The sequence below is a fragment of the Lontra canadensis genome, unplaced genomic scaffold (assembly GCF_010015895.1).
Source record: "Lontra canadensis isolate GAN:19392208 unplaced genomic scaffold, GSC_riverotter_1.0 scaffold102, whole genome shotgun sequence".
In the NCBI taxonomy this organism is placed as follows: domain Eukaryota; kingdom Metazoa; phylum Chordata; class Mammalia; order Carnivora; family Mustelidae; genus Lontra; species Lontra canadensis.
The window spans coordinates 2,245,501-2,268,697 of NW_022631096.1; the positions used below are offsets into that span (position 1 = coordinate 2,245,501).

At 40.4% G+C, this 23,197-nt stretch overlaps 1 protein-coding gene across 3 annotated transcripts; it reads left to right on the forward strand.

Moving 5' to 3' along the window:
* Positions 1-18,509, forward strand: UBXN8 (UBX domain protein 8). 3 transcript variants are annotated; one of them, XM_032838124.1, is made up of 8 exons: positions 1-136; positions 3,892-4,014; positions 6,254-6,324; positions 8,649-8,771; positions 10,409-10,537; positions 11,952-11,993; positions 14,994-15,068; positions 18,258-18,509. In XM_032838124.1, the coding sequence occupies exons 1-8, from the start codon at positions 49-51 to the stop codon at positions 18,453-18,455; spliced, it is 849 nt and encodes a 282-aa protein (XP_032694015.1). In that variant the 5' UTR covers positions 1-48; the 3' UTR covers positions 18,456-18,509. The 3 variants fall into 3 exon arrangements, with proteins under 3 accessions (XP_032694015.1, XP_032694017.1, XP_032694016.1); XM_032838126.1 differs by lacking the exon at positions 10,409-10,537; XM_032838125.1 differs by lacking the exon at positions 3,892-4,014.
* The last annotated feature ends 4,688 nt before the right edge of the window (positions 18,510-23,197 follow it).

Consider the following 23,197-nt stretch of genomic DNA (forward strand, 5'->3'; position numbering starts at 1 on the left):
CGCAACCGGAAGGGGCGGGGCTCCCCCGGCCGCGGAGCTTCTGCTAGCATGGCTTCTCGTGGGGTCATTGGGGTTTTCCTCCTCTCTGCTCTCCCCCTCTTGTGTCTGGAGCTCCGGCGTGGGATCCCCGACCTAGGTAAGTGTTGGCTTTTTCCTTCTGGCGCTCACAACCGCATAACTTTCCCACGAGTGTTGCGTCGAATTCCGGTCTCAGGCCGCCGCCGCCTCTATGGGCGGCGTGGACTACAATTCCCAGGCTGCATCGCTTCCGTCTCTCTTCCGGCGCCGAGTCTCGGGGAGCGAGACTCCCGGGGCATTGCGGTGGCTGACTGTTTTTTGGCGGAGAAGGTGGTGTTCCAGTTTTCCGTGCAAGGGGAGAGGCTGGCAGAAAGCACAGGAACATACGTAGAAACTACTGGCAGATTGTTTTGAACGCTCACAAGGAAATAGGGTGGTGTGATGTAGGCCTTCCGTGGAATTTAAGGAATGATACGGAGTCAGAGCCAAAAACATTCTAGACAAAGGGAATTGTGACGTGTTAGAGGAAAGGATAAACATCACTATTAATGAAACAAGGAGACTTAGGGGGAGAGTGGCTCGAGATAGTATCATTCACTGAGCACCCGTTAAAAGCCTAACTCTGTTATCTCATCCAATCTGTATTATAACTATGGGGGTGGTTACTGTTACAATCCTCATTTTACACTTGAGAAAACAGACTTAACGGAGGTTGAGCGCGTCCCTAAGGCTTTGAGTCCCTGGAGGAGCGTCTGGCTAGCTCAGTCAGCGGAGCATGCGACTCAATCTTAGGGTTGTGCGTTCAAGCCCCACGCTAGGCATAGGGATAACTGGATAGTCACTGGATTCTGTGGAGAATATTTTGGAAGGAGACTGTAGTGGAAGCAGTGAAGCAAGTGAGACTCTTGAAGTAGGCAAGTAGTGATGATGGCCTGGACTAGGATGATAACAGATGAAATGTGCACAGACTTGGAATATTTACAAAGTGGAATCAACAGGATTTGTGGATGGATTAATGGAAAGGAGGGATTCAAGAATGACTCCTACATGTGAAGGTGAACAACCCTTGGTAGTTGATAGTGCCAGTGATAAAGGGAAAACTGAGAGGAAAATGGACTTGAGAATCAGTCCATTTTTGGATATGTTAGTCATGGGTTTACATGCATGTCTCCCTCCCTGTGTTCAGTTTTTATGTTAGAGACCATGCTAAAACCTAGCTTTGTATATTCTCCCTCTCTCCAGCCCCAAAAAGTCAGGTACCTAGAAATGTTGCTGAAAATAAGAACTTAAAATAAAATGCTTTTTTAAAAAAATCGGCAGAGTCCCTCTAGAAACCTCCTACTCACTCAGGCTGTATTGGAATCTAACAAAAGACCTTTATCCAAATTACATAAGGAAATGTTAAATTCACACTTACCTATTCTTGAATTTACCTGCTCCCTTGCCTTTACAGTATCCACCTCTGTTAATTTAGATTCTCTTCTACTTCGCACTTAATGGTTTTTCTTTTTTTAATTTTATTTATTTATTTGACAGTGAGAGAGGGAACACAAACAGGGGCAGAGGGAGAGGGAGAAGCAGGTTTCCTGCTGAGGAGGGCATGGGCATGATCCCAGGTGGGATCATGACCTGAGCCAAAGGCAGATGCTTAACGACTGAGCTCCCCAGGTGCCCCTACTTTATTTTCTTGATATGCATCCTCCAAATATCCAGTAATAGTAGTTAAGTCTATTTTACAAACCATATGTCCCAGTGCAGTGACTGCAGGAGTGGTTACATATGGAGCAGTACTTACAGACACTAATACTCAGCCGGAGCTGCTAATTGAATTCCTGGCTGGAAAATTAGAAATCCCAGACCTGTCCATTCACCTGGGTTGTATTTTTGGACAGACACTGAAAAAAATGATTCCTATCTTTTTCTAGTATGTAAAAGCCTTCATTGCCATTTTTACTTGTACTTACAGCTAAATATATTAATGCCGCTTCCTCACATGTATTATTCTTTGAAGTGCCTTGTACATGGGCTCTTGAGAATAAGTACCAAAAAAATCAATTTAATAAATTTTTTTTTTACTTCAAAGATGTGCACACATATCTAGTTCTTTTATATTCCCATATGACATTTACAAATTGCTTGCTTGTTAGAACAAAAAGCAGCATAATGGAACATAAATCCCATACCTGAGTGGTTTCTTTAAATACCAAAGCTGTAGGTATTAAATTACTTTTATTATACCCTAGATTTAGTTAGGTGTTGTTTTGAACAACACTTGGGTCAACAGCTAATGCTGGCGAAAGTTGGAGGACTGTGAGGCAACAAAACAGTATTTCTTTCTTTTTAAAAAAATATTTCATTTATTTATTTGAGAGAGGGAAAGCAAGCACGAGAGCGCACCAGCAGGGTGGAGGGTAGGGAGAGGGAGAAGCAGAATCCCTACTGAGGAGGGAGCCTGATGCAGGACTCAATCCCTAGACCCCAGGACCTTGAGATCATGACCTGAGCCAAACCAACTGAGTTACCCAGGTGTCCCAAAACAAGTATTTCTTTAAACAACTTTAAGTTGCTATTTTTTAAAAGGATAACATATATATCAGTTTTGAGTTAAAAATGAAATATTTATGCACCTGGCCTATTCAGTCTGAAGATGTGTGGCTCTCGATCTCCAGGTTGTGAGTTTGAGCCCCACATTGAGTACAGATATTACTTAAAAATATTTAAAAAATTAATTAAAATAAATAAAGTATTTATTACAAGTCTAGTCAACTATACTTCAAGAAAGAAAGAAATATTTAAGTATGTATATATAATTCCTTCTTTAATCTTTAATTGGACTGATTATTGCCCTGATTATGCCTGGTAACTTTTGAGAACTACCAAACTAAAAACTCTTGGAGGTTAGAAAGCATTTTTTCTTTTTAAAGATTTTATTTATTTATTTGACAGAGATCACAAGTAGGCAGAGAGGCAGGCAGAGAGAGAGAGAGAGAGGGAAGCATAGAAAGCATTTTTAACCCAACTTTGTATTTGTTCTCTCACTATTAGCAAATAATGTTACACAGAATATAGGTATTTGTTACATTTTTGCTCATCTAATTTTCATCTTTATTCTTAAAATAAGATGAAATACTGAATTTTTACTTATTTCTAGGTGAACATGTATGTATATAGTAATTTTTTTTTAAGGATTTTATTTATTTATTTGACAGACAGAGATCACAAGTAGGCAGAGAAGCAGGCCGAGAGAGAGGAGGAAGCAGGCTCCCCGCTGAGCAGAGAGCCCGATGCAGGGCTCGATCCCAGAACCCTGGAATCATGACCTGAGCCGAAGGCAGAGGCTTTAACCCACTGAGCCACCCAGGCGCCCCTGTATATAGTAATTTTATTTGCAAATGATGGAATAAACATTAAGAAATAGAGAAGTACACAGTTGTATAATTTAACTATGAGAAATATGAATTTCATGTTTCAGAATGACTGTTTTTACATAGAATGAGAATTTGACAAGATGATACTGTCACAATTTAATTCCTGGTGGGATAATTTCATTTCCTTCTCTGGATAGAGGGAAACCAGAATTTATTCATTATTGATAGTCATACTGTTTATAATGTAGCCAGTCACTTGAATTATACATATATTCCTGAGACAGAAGCTATTCTAAAATTGTTTTCTGAAAACTCGTTCTGGCAATGACAACCATGATGATTTTAGGTCACAAAGGAGACTGTATGAAAAAAATCATAAGACAGTTGCATAAATTAACTTTTACTATACCACTCTAAATTATTTTAATGCCTTGCTATTTATTATTAGTATCAAGAAAAGTGTTTTGAATTTTAATTGTACTTTTTTTTTCTTTACCTTTATAAGGCATTAAAGATCTAATTTTGCTGTGTGGTCGGATTTTCTTACTGCTTGCTCTTCTTACTTTAATTATTTCTGTGACTACCTCATGGCTTAATTCATTTAAATCATCCCAAGTGTATCTGAAAGGTAAGTTTATTATTTATGCTACCCTTTTATAATTTTCTACTCAAGTTTCTTTCCTTTATTTATTCTAGAACTCTGCATAGTAAGAGCTACTTACTGTTAATTGGTGATGTGCAATTTCAAGGTAGAGTCATCATTACAACTTTTGTCTTGATTTTTAATGGACTATAAATCCCCAGTGCTTAATTGTCAGATTTTCTTCAAATGAGTAAAAAATCAGCTTGTTTATATACTTTGTCTTCCCAAAATTTTAATCCTCCATATTTTGTAAAGATTTGTATGATGAAATGTATCAAAAGCTCAGTGGCTTTAAGGATTACAGCCCCTTGGGACTCCTGGTTGGTTCAGTCAGTAGAGCATGTAACTCTTGATCTTAGGGTCGTGAGTTCAAGCCCCACATTGTGCATGGAGCCTACTTAAAAAAAAAAAAAAAATTAAAGCTCCTTAATCACCTGTTATTGATTTATTTAGAAGCTATACTCTTTGTTTCAGAGTCAGGAGGGAGTCTTAAGATCACTAAGTCTGATTCATCACATAGCAAGTTAGTGGCCAGACTGGGCCTTCTGATTTCCTGTGTGCTTTGCTGCTCCCCTAATCTTTCTTTCATAAATCTGAGGAAACACTTATTGCCAGGAGAGAAAGTAGTTGACAGAAAGGAGTGTTCCTATTTAAAGAGCCAGGCAGGTTAATGGATATATTTTCCAAAAAGATGGATAATTCCTCAAGGGAATACAGTTAAATTAATTTAAATGAAACTTGGTGCAGGTGCCTGGGTCAATCAGTCGGTTAAGCTACCATTCTTGATATCAGCTGAGGTCTTGATCTCAGCCTTGTGAAGTCAAGCCCATGTTGGGCTCCACTTAAAATAACTAATTTAGTATACCCAGAATGAAAAAGTTCATACAACAGCAAAAATCCTTTCTCTTGCCATTCAGTGGCTAATAACCTAATAGTGGTTCAATCATCGGAATTGCCAAACACACCCCAGCTTCGGGGTCTAGGCATGTTGCATTTATTTATTTTTTTAATATTTTATTTATTTATTTGACAGAGAGATCACAAGTAGGCAGACAGGCAGGCAAGCAGGCAGAGAGTGGGGGAAGCAGGCTCCCTGCTGAGCAAAGAGCCAATGTGGGGCTGGATCCCAGAACCCTGAGATCATGACCCAAGCCTAAGGCAGAGGCTTTAACCCCCTGAGCCACCCAGGCGCCCCTGCATTTATTTTTATTTTTATTTTTATTTTTATTTTTATTTTTTTTTAAAGATTTTATTTATTTATTTGGCAGACAGAGATCACAAGTAGGCAGAGAGGCAGGCAGAGAGAGAGAGAGGAGGAAGCAGGCTCCCCGCTGAGGTGAGAGCCTGACGTGGGGCTCGATCCCAGGACCCTGGGATCATGACCTGAGCCGAAGGCAGAGGCTTTAACCCACTGAGCCACCCAGGCTCCCCTGCATTTATTTATTTATTTTTAATGATTTTATGATTTTATGTTTTTATTTTTAAGCAATCTCTACATCCAACATGGGGCTTGAACTCACCACCCTGAGATCTGAGACAGCCAGGCATCCTGGCATTTTGCTTTTATGGTCATGTCTAAGGGTGACCAAATGGTACTCAAGTCTGCAGTGCAGCATTCCATGCTCAGGTTCAGTAACGAGCTTCTATGCCATGTCTTGGAGCTGCTGAAGCCCTATCTAGGGCCTACACTTAAAATCCAATTCACATGCTTAACCAACTGAGCCACCCAGCCTCTCCCCAGCATAATCACTCCTTTTTTAGGATTTCATTTATTTATTTGACAGCGTGAGAGAGCACGAGGGGCGGAGGGGCAGAGAGAGAGAGAGAGGGAGAAGCAGAGCAGACTTCCCACTGAGCGGGGAGCCTGACGCAGGGCTCGATCCCAGGACCCCTGAGATCATGACCAGAGCCAAAAGCAGATGCTTAACTGGGCCACCCAGGTGCTCCCATAATCATTCTTGAAGCCTCCTCACCCAAACTATACATAAAATATCAATACATGTGAAAGAACTTTTGTTTCAGAACAGACCTTTTCTTATAGATTTTACTTGTGGATTTCTTTGTTTGAACTACCTGCTTATATCTCATTCATTATTTCAAAAATTAGTCTTTTTTGGAGGGTTGTGTCTCTTGAAATGTTATCTACAGACTCTTTTCAGAGAAAAGAGCATTCAGTTTATCATATTTGGGAATTAAAAAGCACTTTTATGTTTTGCTGTCTTAGAAGAAGAAGAGAAGAATGAGGAAAAACAAAAACTTGTCAGAAAAAAACAACAAGAGGCGCAGGGTGAAAAGGTAAAGCATAATTTTTAGAGAGCATATATAGAGAGAATTTAGAGTATCTGGGGCATTTAAAATTGAGGTCTATTGCTTTCTATGTTTGTGCTTAGATTTTTTTAATTATTGAGGTCAAATTCACATGACCTAAAATTGCCAAATAAAAAAACCCAATTTAAAATGTACAGTTCAGTGGCATTTAGAAGAGTCACAGTGTTGTGCAACTGCTACCTCTGTCTAGTTCCAAAACATTTTCTTTATTTATTTGACAGAGAGAGGGAGCAGGGGGGAGGGGCAGAGAGAGGAAAAAAGCAGACTCCCCACTGAGTGCCACTGAGTGCAGAGCCCAATGCAGGGATCAATCCCAGGACCCCAGGATCGTGACCCGAGCCGAAGGCAGAGGCTTAACCCACTGAGCCACCCGGGCACCCCTCCTATTTCTTCTTGAATCAGTTTAGGCAATTTGTGTTTCTAGGAATTTGTCTATTTTATTTTGGTTTTCTGATGTGATGGTCTACAATTGTTCTAATACTGTTTTTCTAATCCTTTTTATTTCTGTAAGGCTGGTAGTAATATCCTCACATTTCTGATTTTAATTATTTGTCTTCTCTTTGTCTTCATCAGGTTAAAGGTTTGTCAGTTTTTTGGATCTTCTTAAAGAACCAATTTTGGTTCTCGTTGTTTTTCTGTTCTATTCTCTGTTTAGTTTGTTCTTTTTACAGTTTTTTAAGGTTAACTTCTTGATTTAAGATCATTCTTTAATTAGATGTTTACAGGTATAACTTTCCCTCTGAGCACTGCTGTAACCTATTCAAGATGGTGTTTGATAGCTAGGAATTCCATTTACTGTGCATGACCATCTAACACTTATTTCTTGACCTTGAACTGTCAGACTGAGGCAGTAGCCAGATTGATCATTAACCTTTGTGAAAGCAGGGACTCCTGTGGACTTTCATCTAAATATTAAAAACATAAACTATTTATTTAATTTGTTTGTTTTAACATAAGCCCTTTTACAAAGGCTTGGTACAAGGGCACTAATATTTTGAAAGCTACCAACTTGTTTTCAACTTGTTATCAATATGTTTCAGCTTCTAAACAACTTGTTCTTCTGGTGAACAAATGACTCCTTTTTAAGTAAACAAGTGAAGGCTGAAAACAAGTCACAAGAGTAAAAGCCTATGTATTTGTTGGGAGATGGGAGATTCCTACATTTGTAACTACCCTAATCTGGATTTAGAACAAGAAAAGTGTCCTTGCAAGATCTTTTGTAAGAAATTCTCTTGTAAATATTTGAACTGTATGATGTTATTTCCAGTGGAAGTAACTATTAATTGTAAAGCCTTGCTTGATAATTAGTAAATTATAAGGACATCTCGATGCCAACTCTCTGTTAACCGGTGTCTGTAATTCCTAAAGGTGTGTAAAGTTAGGATTCGATTCTTTTGTTTGGCAGAAGTCTTTAACCCATTAAAGTTCTCTCTTTGGACAAAAGAAAATTAGTGTCTCTGTATAGTCTATGTATGCGGATGGTGAAGTGCCGAACTTGTGCAGATACGTACCTGCTGATAAGTAAAATTTTTGAGGCTTGGCGTTGTAAAATGGTGATTTTTCTCTTCTGATACTTGATTGATAGTTTGATTTGGCAAAGAACAGATTAAAAATCCCTAGAATTTTGAAATATTGCACCGTTAGCCTAAAAATTCCAGTGTGGTTTTCGAAATTCCTGTTTCTCTCTCTCTTATAGTCTCCGTTTTTCATTTTAAGTCCAAAGATATGTTCAGCTTCGCTGTGATTAAGCTATTCAGTGAACACTCTTCCGAGCAACTTCATGTGTTGGGCGTGCTTTCAACAAACGGCTCTGACTCAAAGCTCCTAGAAGTCAAGGATCCCGTCCTAGGCATCTTTACATCCCTAGCTCCTAGTAAGTTTTCATCGCACTGAAAATGCAGGACGGGGTCGCCTGGCAGGCTCAGTCGGTGGAGCGCACAGCTCTTGATCTCAGGGTCATGAGTTTGAGCCCCACGTTGGGTGTAGAGATTACTTAAAAAAATAAACCCTTACTGGGGAAAAAAAAAAAGAAAAAGAAATGAAAACACACTAAAGGGATAGAGGCAGACTCCCAAATAAGCATAAATATAGAACATTTGTTTTTTATCAGCATTACGTATAAATGCAGATTTGTAGAGAGTGTTGTTGAAGTGGAGGCTGCTGCTTTTTGGGCAAAATTGAGTTAGTATGAGAACACAATTTCTTCTCCTGGTTCCTATTTATTACTTTATAGACAACATAAAATCTTAGGAATGGCATAATAACAATGCCTCTTTTATTTTTTTGAACAGGCCAGCAGATACATAGAGAATGTTCTAAAACCTCACCAGGAAATGAAGCTGAGAAAACTGGAAGAACGCTTTTATCAGATGACGGGTGAAACCTGGAAGTTGAGCAATGGCCATAAGCTTGGGGTTAGAAAATATCCTCTCTCCATATTTTGAATTATGCTATTACGTATATGCAATAGATGTATATTGTGTGCAATGTATAAGTACGTCCAATATATATCACAGATATTGAATTTTTTATTTTCAAATTAGGTTAAACTAGTAATATGATCTGTTTTTTGGGAGTCTTTACTGATCGTGATTATACATAGAGCATATCTGTGTGTCGAAGGGCTAAATGCTTTTGGTGCCAAAAGAGCGTATAACTTAAGTGCTTGATAAGCTTTAAATAAGGTAGTCTTTGAGAGAACTGTTGACTAATCACCATATTTTTTTTTAAAGATTTTATTTATTTATTTGACAGACAGAGATTACAAGTAGGCAGAGAAACAGTCAGAGAGAGGAGGAAGCAGGCTCCCTGCTGAGCAGAGATCCCGATGTGGGGCTCAATCCCAGCACCCTGGGATCATGACCTGAGCCAAAAGCAGAGGCTTTAACCCACTGAGCCACCCAGGAGCCACCCTAATCACCATATTTTATAGGAGGAAATTCAGATCTTTCCTTAACTAAGATCTCCCTGGTACTATAAGCTCACATTTTGCTCATTATGTTTGACTCTGTTTCCATAAAGCCAAATTAACCTTTGGCTCTTTTTTTCCCTTGCCATTGAGTCTGAATTTCATCATTTGCTACTGGAAGTTCAGAGGAACTTGTTACAGATAAGCATGTGTCTGAGAATCTGGCAATTATTTTGCACAGAAGAAAGTTTTAATGGATAATATTAACAAAAAGTAATCTTTATGGTTTCTGGAATAAAAAATCCTTTGCCTTCTAAAGTGATTAATTCAAAAGAAAGATGAAAGTTTGAATTTGAGAACTTAAGCATGTTTATATATAACAGGATACTAGGGCAACATTCAGCTATGAAAGTATTTCATGGTCACATACGCAGACATGTTTTTACATACATGCTCTATTTCCACAACCTTTTGAGGCATAATACCTTGCACTGTCTTGCTTTCTTTAATGAAAGGAGAAAAGGTTATCATCCAGGTTTTCTTCTTTCTTCCATCCTACTGAAAAACTTGGGGATCAGTTAAAATGGAAAGATCCCTCCAACCTTATATCTATCAGAGGGAGCCCCAGAACTGGATAAGGGTAGTTTCTTTTCTTTTCTTTTTTTTTAAAAGATTTTATTTGACAGAGAGAGAGTGCACAAGCAAGGGCAGAGGCAGGCAGAGGGAGAGGGAGAAACAGGCTTCCTGCTGAGTGGGGAGCCCGTCACAGGGCTCAATTCCAGGACCTTGGGATCATGACCCCTTCCGAAGACAGATGTCTAGCCCACTGAGCCACACCAGCTTCTACAAGATGTTAAGCTCCATGTTTTCTTGTCTAAGGAGATAATACTTTAAGTTTCTGGGCCACATAATGACTAAATTCCCCCCCCCTTTTTTTTTTAAGTGGGCTCCATGCCCCATGTGAGGCTTGAACTCATGACACTGAGGTGGAGTTGCTTGCTCTACTTACTGAGCCAGCCAGGCACCCGAACTAAATTCTGTTTTTTACTGAAATGCCATTGGGGTAAAAGAAATAACCACTGTGAATAGAATAAAGTTGGTAATAGAGAGCATTTAGAAATAGTCTGTTGTTTTTTTGACTAGGGTGACGAAGATTTGGTGCTGGAAAATGAGGCTTTTAAAACATCAAACAGAGAAGCAGCAAAGAGACGAAACTTGCCTAAGCTGTTAACCAAAATCTCACCATCTGCTGAGCAGCCCACGCGGAAGGAGGTTCATTCCTAAATGCCTACTCATGTAATCGTATCACTGTGTGATAGGAATACTGCTGTCTGGGCCAGGTGGCACAGTGAGTGAAGATTAGGACTGGCTTTTGATCCAGATGGTGTCTCCCACTATCCTGCATAGGGATCAGCTTCATTGAGAATCACTTTTCCTGTTTGGTATTAATGTTCTGAACGCCACACAGAAAGAAGATGTGAAAAAGATGCTAATAGGTTTTGAAAATACTCAGTTATTTCTGAGGAGGGAATTCGATTATGTAGAAATGAAAAATATAATGTTTATTAACCAAAACATTCCTACAGCTTGCTAAGACACGATTAAGCCATATTTAGCAAGTGTCATTTTTCTCAGTGGCCCTGCTAGGAAAGGGGTTAGCAACCATTCACTTTGGAACAGTGCTCTGATTTATTATTCCTTCTGTTCTTTCATATCTTCAGTCCCAAGTTAACTCTTTTGGAGGTGGCAAAGGTTGGAAATAGGTCTCTTTGCACTAACTCTTAGGGAAAGCTGGGAGGCCCTATTTTCCCTGAAAATAGTTTCTAAAGTGTTGCTTCTCTGTCTGAGGTTTCTTGGTCCTTTAATGGGGCTTGAAGATGGCAATCAGGTCACTGAACTATTTCTAGCATTTCAAAAAGATCTAATGAACTGTATGGACTAATTTAAAATCCAGGATTCTTTGCTTTTTGTTCATAACATGGGTTGTCTCAAGTTGATGGTAAATTTTGGTTGACTATCACCTGTGCTTTTGATACCAGAGAAAAACAAATGGTTTACTTGATAAAATGCAATTAATGCTGGTTAGATAAAATGCTATAAAACATGAGTCTGCGATATTAAAAAACAAAAAGCATACCTAAGGGGAAATTGTTGGCAACTGTTTAATGAGAGAAAATGGTCTGAACACCTGGTTTTGTAATGGATAAATAGAAATAGGGAAAGCAGAGTAAATCATGAAGACAACCAAAGTGAATGGTGGTTATCTAGTCCCCTAGAAGTGCCAGTCAAGAAAAATATGCACTTAAGATGTGATATATATGCACATATGCACCTAAATAATCTGGGGGGGTCTGTTGAAGTTAATATTTATCCTCTGTTTCTTTAAATAATATATTTTATATAGTATCTTGGAATATCATAAAAATAAGATTCTTACATGTGCATGGATGGGTAGCTGTCAGCTCACCTCCTGTTACTATCATCTGTTCAGCACAGAGTTGCTTCCCCAAAAATGTTTATTAATTGAGCTCTTCCATATTATATATTTTTTATAAATATCTATTAAAAGATTTCATTAATCTTAGATATGCCTGAACTCTGCATTAAAAGGAACTCTTCTTGCTGGGATTTTTTTTTTTCCTTCAAAATGTTTACATTCCTCTTACAAATCCCAGTTTACCTTTAGGTTCTTGATCTACCTGAAGAACCTCCTGAAACAGCTGAAGAAGTAAGCTTGTTTTTTTTCCTTTGGAAATTAAATATATTTTGTTTTCTTTAATGTCAAGTGAGTACCTCTTATCTCGGTTTGGGTTTAGAAAGAAGAGTGGGCACCCATGTGTATGAGATTGCACTGTAACTAGGTCAGTTTTGCATGTGGTGTGATCTCAAACCCCTCAGCTCTCGTCCTATTTTGGAGCCCACCGTCCGTCCACTGTCCACTGAGGGTGGGACGTTAAGAACCCTCCCACTTTATGGGGCAGAGAAAGGATACACTGGCTTTTCCAAACTTGAGCTCAGCAAAGGAGTTATTTATTTATTTATTTATTTTTTAAAGATTTTATTTAGTCATTTGACAGAGAGCACAAGCAGGCAGAGCTGCAGGCAGAAGGAGAGGGAGAAGCTGGGAGCCCATCCTGGGGCTTGATCTTGGAATCCTGAGATCACGACCTGAGGCACCCAGGCGCCCCAGGAGTTACTTATTCAAACAGAATCAGTATAGGCAGATGACTTCAAATTGTAGTTTTCCCCCTAAGATAGAGGAACTGAAGAATGCAGCTACTGTGTAGATGTTTGAGTTGAAGGACGGTTTGCAGTTTGGGGGGGCAGGGTTTGACTGACCCTTCACTCCGTGTTGAGCTGTCCTTTGCCCAACTGTGCTGCAGCCATGTCTGCTGCCTTCCTGTGGTCCCCTAGGCCTCACTTAGAATCAAAGAAGTGCAAAATAAATTGGGACAGAATTTTGTACCTATCAGATTGTCAAAAATAAAGAGTACTGAGACACCTGTTTGCCTCAGTCCGTTCAACGTCTGCCTTGGGCTCAGGTCATGATCCCAGGGTCCTGGGATCAAGTCCTGCATCTGGCTATTTGCTCAGCAGGGAAACTGCTTCTCCCTCTGCCTCTGCCTCTGCCTTGAGCTGTCCTTTGGCCAACTGTGCTGCAGCCATGTCTGCTGCCTTCCTGTGGTCCCCAGGCTGAGGTCCAGATGGGTCTCTAATGTCCTGGGAGCACAGGTCTTTAAAGCCCCAAAGTCCTTTAAAGCCACAAAGGAAAGCCCTAATGGTCTTAGGGCTCAGCAGTGGTTAGACTCCTTAAAAACCGGTTTTGAGGCCACCAGGAAAGCCACCAGGAGGGTCTTATTTTTATCAACACATTCACAACGTTTTAGTTGAGGATTTCGGATGTCCTAGGAAAATCCAGAAGTCATAGTAGAGACAATGAAGGGTACAACCCAGACACCGAACCTCCAGGAGAAACACAAAAAAAGAAAAACAATTTCTAATTCCTTTCTGTTATACCCAACAAATTCAAGTCTGTGCTGTGTCCGTCCTGACCTGCACACTTTACCTTCTCACTTCACATCAAGCGCTGGGTTGGTATCCATGACAACCATTTATCATACAGAAGTAATTAAATATAGCTCAGGTTTGACAGGGAACACCTTTTATGAATTTACTCTGTTTTTAAAACACATGACATCATTCCTACAGAACAGATTGGTGGGGCTTTCACTATATATATATGTATATGGGGTAGCTGTGACTCTATGATAATGAGCCATAAGAAAATCCTGTTCTGGCCAAAGCTTGCTTGCATTTCAGAGCAGACTAATAGAACTAAAGACTGCATGGGTTTCTGATAGAGAAAGGGATCTGAAACATAATCCAGTTCTTACTTAAGCAGTACATTTTGATTCTTTTAGTGTTATTTATTTAGTATTATAACCATCCATAGTGTTCTTTATTATTTTTTCTTTTCTTTCTTTTTTTTTTTTTTTTTTTTTAGGAAATTTATTTATTTGTCAGAGAGAGAGAAGGCACAGGGAGGCAGAGTGCCAGGCAGAGGCAGAAGGAGAAGCAGTCTCCCCACCGAGCAAGGAGCCCTATGTGGGATTCGATTCCAGGACACTGGGATCATGACCTGAGCCGAAGGCAGCCACTTAGCCAACTGAGCCACCCAGGCGTCCCCATCCATAGAGTTCTAAATAATATGGTAAAAATTTAAAAATGAGAGGACCGGCACCTGGGTGCCCTGGGCTCTGATCGTGATCTCAGGGTCCTGGGATCCAGTGCTAGGTCAGCTGCCTGCTCAGCGGGGAGTCTGCCTCTTCCTCTGCCCCTCCCCCAGCTTGTGCTCCTTCTCTCTTGCAAAATAAAATCTTTTTAAAAAGGGTTTCCTGGGCACCTGGGTGGCTCAGTGGGTTAAGCCTCTGCTTTTAGCTCAGGTCCTGATCTCAGGATCCTGGGATCGAGCCCCACATCCGCCTCTCTGCTCAGCAGGGAGCCTGCTTTCCCCTTTCTCTCTGCCTGCCTCTCTCTGCCTACTTGTGATTTCTGTCAAATAAATCAACAAAATCTTAAAAAAAATTTTTTTAAATAAAATAATATAAAAAAGGGTTTCCTGACAGTTATCATTTAATAAACATGAGAAAAAATTACTTCCTCATCTGTTTTTTAAATGACTTTTAATATTAACTAACAGTTTCCAGGCTCTTTTTAGCTATTTAACTGTTTAATCAGGAAGAAATGATGTGGAAACCCAGTCCATAAAGCAGATGGAGCAGAAGCTCTATCCCCGCAACTCGGACTTACTCCTCTGGGCACAGCCTATAGAGTCACTTGGGAACTTTTGTTTCCTTCCAGTCCGATGTTTTTCTCCTCTAGATTCTGAGGTGCCACTGGACCTTCTTGGTTTGGCAGATGAATTTTGAAGCCCTTGTGCAACCTTGATATTATCTAGACAGAAGCATCTAGTTTCTGGTGTCCTCTCTGTAAGGTTCCATCATTGATGTCAGTCAATAGGAAGATGTTCTTCCATTTCAGAAGGCATTTTTATATTTAGAGTGATTTTTATCTGGACCTTTTTTTTGGCCTACTACTCTCAGAAATAAATTGCCTACAAACCCCCCCACAAGCTGTTTAGAATTAGGGACGTTTCATAGGAGTAGCCATTTTGGAACCGCAAAGAGCAGCAGATTGGAATTCTTACTTGAACATTTTTATTCCTCAGGTAGTTACTGTTGCCCTCCGATGTCCAAGTGGGAGTGTACTGAGAAGAAGATTTTTTAAGTCTTGCAGTTCACAGGTGAGGCCATTTGTATTTTGAGAAATATTTTTGTTGAATTTGGCAAGTCTACTCCCGTGCAGTGGGGGAGGCTGTACCACTTTCTTGTCTGGGTTTCCCTTCAGGGATGGTCAAGGGCATTTGTATGTACTCAGTGTTGCAGAAATTTGGATAATTAGGTATTCTGGATCTTTTTGAACTGTGATTTCTGCATTGTTTTCCCCAGTTCTTCTTTTTCTTTTCTTTTTTTTTTTTTAAGATCTTATTTATTTATTTGACAGAGAGAGAGACCGAGACCACAAGCTGGGAGACAGAGACAGAGGGAGAGGAGAAGCAGACTGTCTGCTGAGCAGGGAGCCCGATGCAGGGCTCCATCCCAGCACCCTGGGATCATGACCTGAGCCGAAGGCAGCCACTTAACCAACTCAGCCACCAGGCGCCCCTTTTATCCTGTTCTTTTCCTATTTTTCATTTGTTGTTGTTGTTGTTTTTTAAGATTTTATTTACTTATTTGACAGAGAGAGATCACAAGTAGGCAGAGGCAGGCAGAGAGAGAGAGGAGGAAGCAGGCTCCCCACAGAGCAGAGAGACCGACATGGGGCTCCATCCCAGGACCCTGGGATCATGACCTGAGCCGAAGGCAGAGGCTTTAACCCACTGAGGCACCCAGGTGCCCCTAATTGGTTTTTTTAATTAATTACATTTTCACAGCTGGGTAGATAACGATGTTCTCAAATCCCTAGCAAGCAGCCAGTCTTAACTTTGTTCCCATTATCCTTGATGGGTTATTAACTTAAGCCCTATTGCTTATATGTAATTTTCAGATCATTCTTTAGGGGTCATTTCCTTTTGTTCTAATAGAGTTTTTTTTTTTTGTTTTTTTTTTCTTAAAAACAGTGCTGTGTTCATTAGCAATAATTTGGAAAACAGAAAAGTAGAGAGAAAAAAGACTTGATCTGCAGTCTGATGCCAAGGCCAATTGCTAATATTTTGGTGTATTTCTATTTTTAAGTGCACTTAACTATGCATTGTATTAGAAATATATCTAAATGGTTTTCTGTCACGATTGTTGCATTTAGCCTTCTATGACGAGCATGCTGTGAACTATAATGGAAAATGCTGATGGATTTGATTACATAGAAATGTAAAATTCTATAAAGAGAAAGTTCAGGGGTACCTGGGTGGCTCAGTCAGTTAAGCGTCTGCCTTTGGCTCAGGTCATGATCTCAGGGTCCTGGGATGGAGCCCCACATGGGGCTCCCTGCTCAGTGGGGAGTCTGCTTCTCCCTTTCTCTCTGCCCCTCCCCACAGCTTGTGATCTCTCTCTCTCTCAAGGAAATAAATAAAATCTTAACTACAAAAAGAAAAAGAAAAAATTCAGAAAGTTAAAACTTTGGAAAAAATATTTTATATCTACATATGATAGTCATTTCTTTATAGGGAGTATACTAATCAAGGAAGAGGTAAACTCAGTAGAATGACAGATTAAAAAACAAAAAAACATGAAGGAGGGCGCCTGGGTGGCTCAGTAGGTTAATCCTCTGCCTTCGGCTCAGGTCATGATCCCAGGGTCTTGGGATGAGCCCCTCATCAGTCTCTCTGCTCAGCAGGGAGCCTGCTTCCCCTCTCTCTCTGCCTGTCTCTCAGCCTACTTGTGATCTCTCTCATTCTGTCTGTCAAATAAATAAATAAAATCTTAAAAAAAAAAAATGAAGGATTTCCTAAAGAAAAAAAAAAGTGACATAAAAATGTTAGGCCTCACTTAGAATCAAAGAAGTGCAAAATAAATTGGGACAGAATTTTGTACCTATCAGATTGTCAAAAATAAAGAGTACTGAGACACCTGTTTGCCTCAGTCCGTTCAACGTCTGCCTTGGGCTCAGGTCATGATCCCAGGGTCCTGGGATCAAGTCCTGCATCTGGCTATTTGCTCAGCAGGGAAACTGCTTCTCCCTCTGCCTCTGCCTGTTCTGCCTCCAGCTGTCTGTGCTTTTGCTCTTTCTCTGACAAATAAATAAATAAAATCTTAAAAAAGAAAAAAAGTACAAAATTTGGGGCAGTGTGTGGAAAAAACAGTGATTCTCATTAGTTTTTCTTGTGAATACAAATTGGGCCACTGTTCCTATGGGATAATTTACTCATATTATCTTTTTTTTCTTTTTTAAAAGATTTTATTCACTTATTTGACTCAGAGAGAGATTAGTGAGAGAGCACAAGCATAGGGAGCAGCAGAAGGAGAAGGAGAAGCAGGCTCCCCGCTGAGCAAGGAGCCCGAGGAGGGGCTCGATCCTAGGACCCTGGCATCATGGCCTGAGCCGAAGGCAGACACTTAACTGACTGAACCCACCTAGGCACCCCTCATAATCTTTAAAATATATCTTTTGGTTCATTGCTTCCCCTGTTCGTGCTCTCTCTCTGACAAATAAATAAATAAACATCTTTTAAAAAAAATAAGACAAATGATCAAAGATACAGGTTTTTATATGGGGATTGGTTGAATGAAGGTGTATCCAAATACTGGAAGATTATGAAGCTTTATAACCTAGAAGAATGGAGTATCAGTAGGTTCTTAGATGGTAGTCAGCAGGAAAAGTCAGAGATTATCTGTAATTGATACTCCAGCTTCCCCCAAGAACATTCTAGTATCCAGCTTTCTTCCTAAGAAGAAAGCAAACAGTCCTTTGGCAGGCATTTTTAGGCAATAGGAAATGGAAGTTTTGACAGTTACTCTGGAAATCTTCATAACAAAAAACGTTCTCAATTAATAGGAATAGCCCATTGGAAATTGGGCTATCATAAGGGAGTCACTGGGGCCTGGACACGTCTCTGGTGACAAAGTTCCTGAATGATTTTTGACTAGTGGCTTTGATTTTGATTGAAATAATTTTATTTTGTAGGTGCTAACCTTTATTCATAATTTTTAATTGAATAGCCTTTCCATTTCCTAGGGTTGGGGCTTTGCTAATTGTTAAATGCCCCTGCTATCTGTAGGTGCTTTTAGTCCCTAGGTCTTCTCTGAAACTTCGGAAAGGTATTAAAGGTAATTTGCATCTCACAGTTCTAGGCATATTGTTTTCCTTTAAACTGTAGATGGTTCTGTTTCATTACTCAATTACATGATTTCACAGTGGAAGAATTATAAAATATCATGATGTTCTAGAGGGACACAACTGTGCACAGTATTTGATAGCTAAACTTTTTATCCTTTAGGTCTTATTTGACTGGATGATGAAAATTGGGTACCACACATCCCAATACAGCCTGTCTACTTCCTTTCCCAGATGCCCTCTGGAAGTGGGGGGAGGCTGGTCCCTGCAGGACATAGGAATAACTGTGGATACTGTACTCAATGTGGAAGAGAACGAGCAGACAACTAATGAAGAAAGGAGAACTACCTGTTCTCCATAAAATCAGCAAAATGCCATGGCCTTACAGGACAATAAAGGATTCACATTAAAATTATGCCATCCCTTGATTGAGCTCAAGGAGGGAAACACTTAAATGTTGATGTCCTTGGGAACATGTGGACATAAAGGAGTAGAAAAGCATTACTCTCTGCATATAAAAGTTTTTGGAATATGCCATCTTACAATGTACCAAATGAAGACTAGATAAAAATGTCTACAGTAAGATACTCAATGATCTGTATTTTTCCTAACTGACATCATTTATCACTATGTTGAAAAACGAAGTCATACGAGTCTGTTTTCTGCCTCTACGTCCACCTTGCCACTCTATCTCATAATTCAGACTCTCTAAAGTCTATTAAGTAGGAATGTGTGTGTGTGTGTGTGTGTGTGTGTGTGTGTGTGTGTGTATGACAATATATTTATATATATTGTTATTTCATCTTCCTGCAGTGTTAAATTCATGTTTTAGTAATACCAAGTTCAACTCACAAGTGTGGTATAAAAAGATCTTTGTTATGGTCACTCCCTTTTTCTTTTCCTATGTGTGTTGAGTCAATTAAGTTGACTCCTGTGTGTATCGACCTCTCTTTAATGCTCCTTTTACCTCTTGTGTAGAATTTATTACACTGTATTATTGCTGTTTTGTTTCCCCACATACATAATTCCTTAAAAGCAAGGATTGTATCTTTTTTTTCCTCCAGAAGTACCTAGTATATAGTAGATGCTTAATACATGTTTGAAAATAATAAGCTGTCTCAACCTCTTTTTTTTTTTTTTTTTTGTCTCTGGAATATCCCACATTGAAAAAAATGAAAAAGATTCATATTTTAAATTAATCATAAAAGGATTTCAAAACTTCACAAAGTTATAAAAACAAAATTAAAATCACCCATAATCTCAATATCCAGAAGTAAGTGTGACTAAAATTACAGTTTTCTGTGTGTCCTGCTGGACTTCATACTTACGTACAATTGATTAAAAAAGCAAAAAAAGGACCCCAAATTCTTAGACCCCTTGGAAAAACTGATTATTGTGAAAGTTACCAAGAAGTTTTGCTACTTAGGAATTGTGATAGCTGGCTCCGACAAGGGGATATTTGTTATGTGGCAAGAGAAACTAGTACAAGAAACATTAAGGACATTTCCCCCAACAGTATAAAGATGTCTTCAGGATGAATGACTTTTACTGTTGTGGGTAGATTCTTTGGTTTCTGTGGCTGGTAATTTGTCTTAATTAGGGTTCCTTTTGAAGAGTCAGTAAGTGTCCGGTATTTTTTGAAATAGACTCAAATGCAGATAGAAATACAAAAGAAAATGAACAGACACTTCCATATTCACCTGTTCTGATCGCAGACTTTCATAGGTTCTATCTTCAGTTGTCTGTCAACATCCACGTCCAAGGATACAGACTATAGAAAATGATTATCATTAAAAAAAATTATGGGGCGCCTGGATGGCTCAGTCAATTAAGTGTCAGAATCTTGATTTCCACTGGGGTTATGATCTCAGGGTTGTGAGATCGAGTCCTGTATTGGGCTCCATGCTCAGCAGGGAGTCTGCTTGAGCTTCTCTCTCCCTGTGCCCCTCCCCAACTAAAATAAATAAATCTTTTTTTTTTTTTTTGTAAAGATTTTATTTATTTGACAGAGAAAGCACAAGCAGGGGGAGAGAGAGAAGCAGGCTCCCAGCTGAGCAGGGAGCCCGACTTGGGGCTTGATCCCAGGATTCTGGGATCATGTCCTGAGCCGAAGGCAGATGCTTAACCATCTGAGCCATCCAGGTGCCCCTAAAATAAATAAATCTTTAAAAAAAAACTTTGTTCTTGTTTAAAAAGACAAAATTTTAGTAATTAACAGATGGTCCTTAAAATTTGTGGAATAGTTGCCTCCTGTCCCCATAGTTTCTAACACAAAAATCATTAAGGCCATTTCTTTGTATACGATACATTTTTCTTTAAACAGAGACAAAACACTGTTGTGTGGATAGCTAAAGGGCTAATGATAGATGTTAATTGTTTCCTTGGTTACAAAAGCTAATTCTTCTGGATGTAGGGAAAGGAATTACAGATGTCTTAAATCTTTAGATTCTTAGTTAATAATATTCTTTTATACCAGTCCTCTTGCAATGAGTTGGAAAAATTAGAAACATAATTAAGGAATTATTATTTTTAGGTGTGATGATGGCATTGTGGTTAGGTGAGAAAGAAAAAGAGTATCTCTAAAGATATATGCTATAATAGGAATTCTGGTAAAATTTTGCTTCAAAATAATGGGGAGAGGACAGTAGGTGAGGATACAACCGAATAAGTATTAAAGGTAAATGAAAGATACATTGGGTTACCATATACTCTTCCTCCTAATTTTGTATAGTTTCCCATGATATCAACAGGCTTATGATTTTAAAAAAGGACAGAGTTGTAAGTTTGTCAACTGATATATGAGAAAGCTGTGACTTAAAATAGCTTTAGATTAAAAAAAAAAAAATAGACCCAGGGAAAACTAACTTAAATGCTATTTCTACTTGGCCTGCTTATTATTGTTTTTAATAATATACTTCAGTGGAGGAATAAAATTGAAAAACTTAAAAGACCTAGATCTTACAGAATATTCTGAGTCTTGAAACATGGCAGGCAGTCAGAATGACAGAGTGCACGATAACCTGTTTCTCTCTAGCACACCAGCCACATAACTTTATTTAGAGAATTCTCCCTAATTATATTATTCTTCATCTCTATTCATGCTTCACTAGTTTTTCTTTTTTAAAGATTTATCATTTTCTAATCCTGCGGCGGATGAAGACTTGGGGGAGAAGGAGCCCAGAGAGCCACCCAGGTGTCTCGAAGATTGATTTATTTGAGAGAGAGGGAGAGAATCTTCTGCTGACTGCCCGCTGAGTGTGGAGCCCCACTGGGGTCTCCGTTGCCTGACCCCAAGATCATGCCCTGAGCAGAAACCAATGCAGACGCTCAGCCAATTGAGCCACTCAGGTGTCCCATGCTTCACTTTGTAAACTTCACTGTAATGGCCCGATGTGGCAGATAACTCATTTGAGTTTAATAAATACAATAGTTACCTGTTACTGAAACAACGTAAATCTCACTTTAGGTTGCCCCATTAATATGCCTGTGATACTAGGGAGTATTTTGTCACGGGAGAAAATTAAAAAAGCTGTCTTTTTCTAAAGAGGGAGGGAACTTTTTCTAAAGGGAATTTTTTTTTTTTTTTTTCTAAAGGAAAAATTTTTTTAAATGTGACATTCTCCTTTAAATGCGGGGGAGGTGGTGGCGGTTGGGGAACTAGTTTTAATGAGTTAATTGTCCTGCCAGCTGAAACTGAGATCCTAAAAATACCAAGTTCTAAACCATCCAGCAGTTTTGGACTTCTACTCAGGATAAAGAAAGGTGCAAAGATTGCTTCCCTCGCTCCAACAAGAAACAGCTGGATGATACAAAAAATCTCAACATTTTTGAGACTCAGATCGCTGAGGCTGCAAAGAATTCACGGAACCGAATTCCAAAGAGGAGTAATCCACTAGGAGGAGAGGGGGGGCACACCGACCGCCCGTTCTCCCTTTGGCAGAACATGGCAGCCCTGTGGGTGTTCTACAAACAGCGAGGAAAAACCCAGCTAAGATTTTAAACATGTTTAAAGACCAGGTGTGGGCTTCTGTATCGCTTTGGATGGGACTGGCTGTTTAATCTGTGGGTTTTAGCGCCAGATGGAAATAAGGGAAAAATGAAGAATTCCGGACGGTGACAGCAGAGCATTACACCTTAAGGACCTTCCCGGTGTGGGTGTGTGGGTGACTGCAGGGTCCTGGCCCGGGGCCGCAGACCCAGAGGGAGTTTGCGCGCAGCGGAAAGCTCTTCCCCACCAGCCTTCCCCAGGTGTTCACGGGAGGGAGCAAGAGCTGCGCAGGAGACCAGGGGGAGCCCTCCAGGCTGCAGCTGGGGTGACTGGTGCCTGCGGAGAGGCCAGCCTCAAGCTCCGCTAGCTCGCGGGGATCCTTCTCCCCCAAGTCTTAAGCCACCGCAGGCCGGTCAGCAGGTGACCACAGGACACTGGCAAAGATTTACTCTTTCTGGAGAAGCAGTACAGGCAAAAGCGACCTGCCGCTCTCGAGACACAGGGGAAGATTTATTGTTCCTGGGGGACGAGTAGAAGCGAACTAGTTCTGTTCTTGGGGGAGGGGCAGCGGCCGCTCTCGGACAGGTGTTTGCCGGTGCTGGGGGAGGCGCAGAAAACCAGCACCCTCCGCCCACCGCAGGTAAAGGCCGAGTTTGGCGGCCACAGGTGGGAGGAGCAGGAATGCTAAGAAAGACTCACTTCGAAGCCGAAGCACAGAGAGCCTGCCCGAGATGGAGGCTGGTTAGGACCATGGGGCGTCTCTCCCGCTCCTGCCAAGCCCAGAACCCCACCAACTGCAGGCAACGGGCCACCCAGGGAAAGAGCATGGAGAAGGACGCTCTCGCTGATACAGGTGTGCGGGGGCGACGGAAAGCTGGGGGGGGGGGCAGGCGCCCAGAAAAACCTGGCACTCCACCCCCTACGCAAGGTCAAGGTGAGAGCAGCCAGCCCTCTGTTAGTGGAGGTGAGGAAAGCGGGCTCCGAGCAGGAGTCCTAGAATTCTGTGCCTACTGAAACCGAGTTTCAAAATGGAACACGGAAGACATACACACGCTGAAGGAATTCGCCACTCGCAGACTTGCCCCGTAGTAAGAAATATTCAGGGGCCCTGGTGG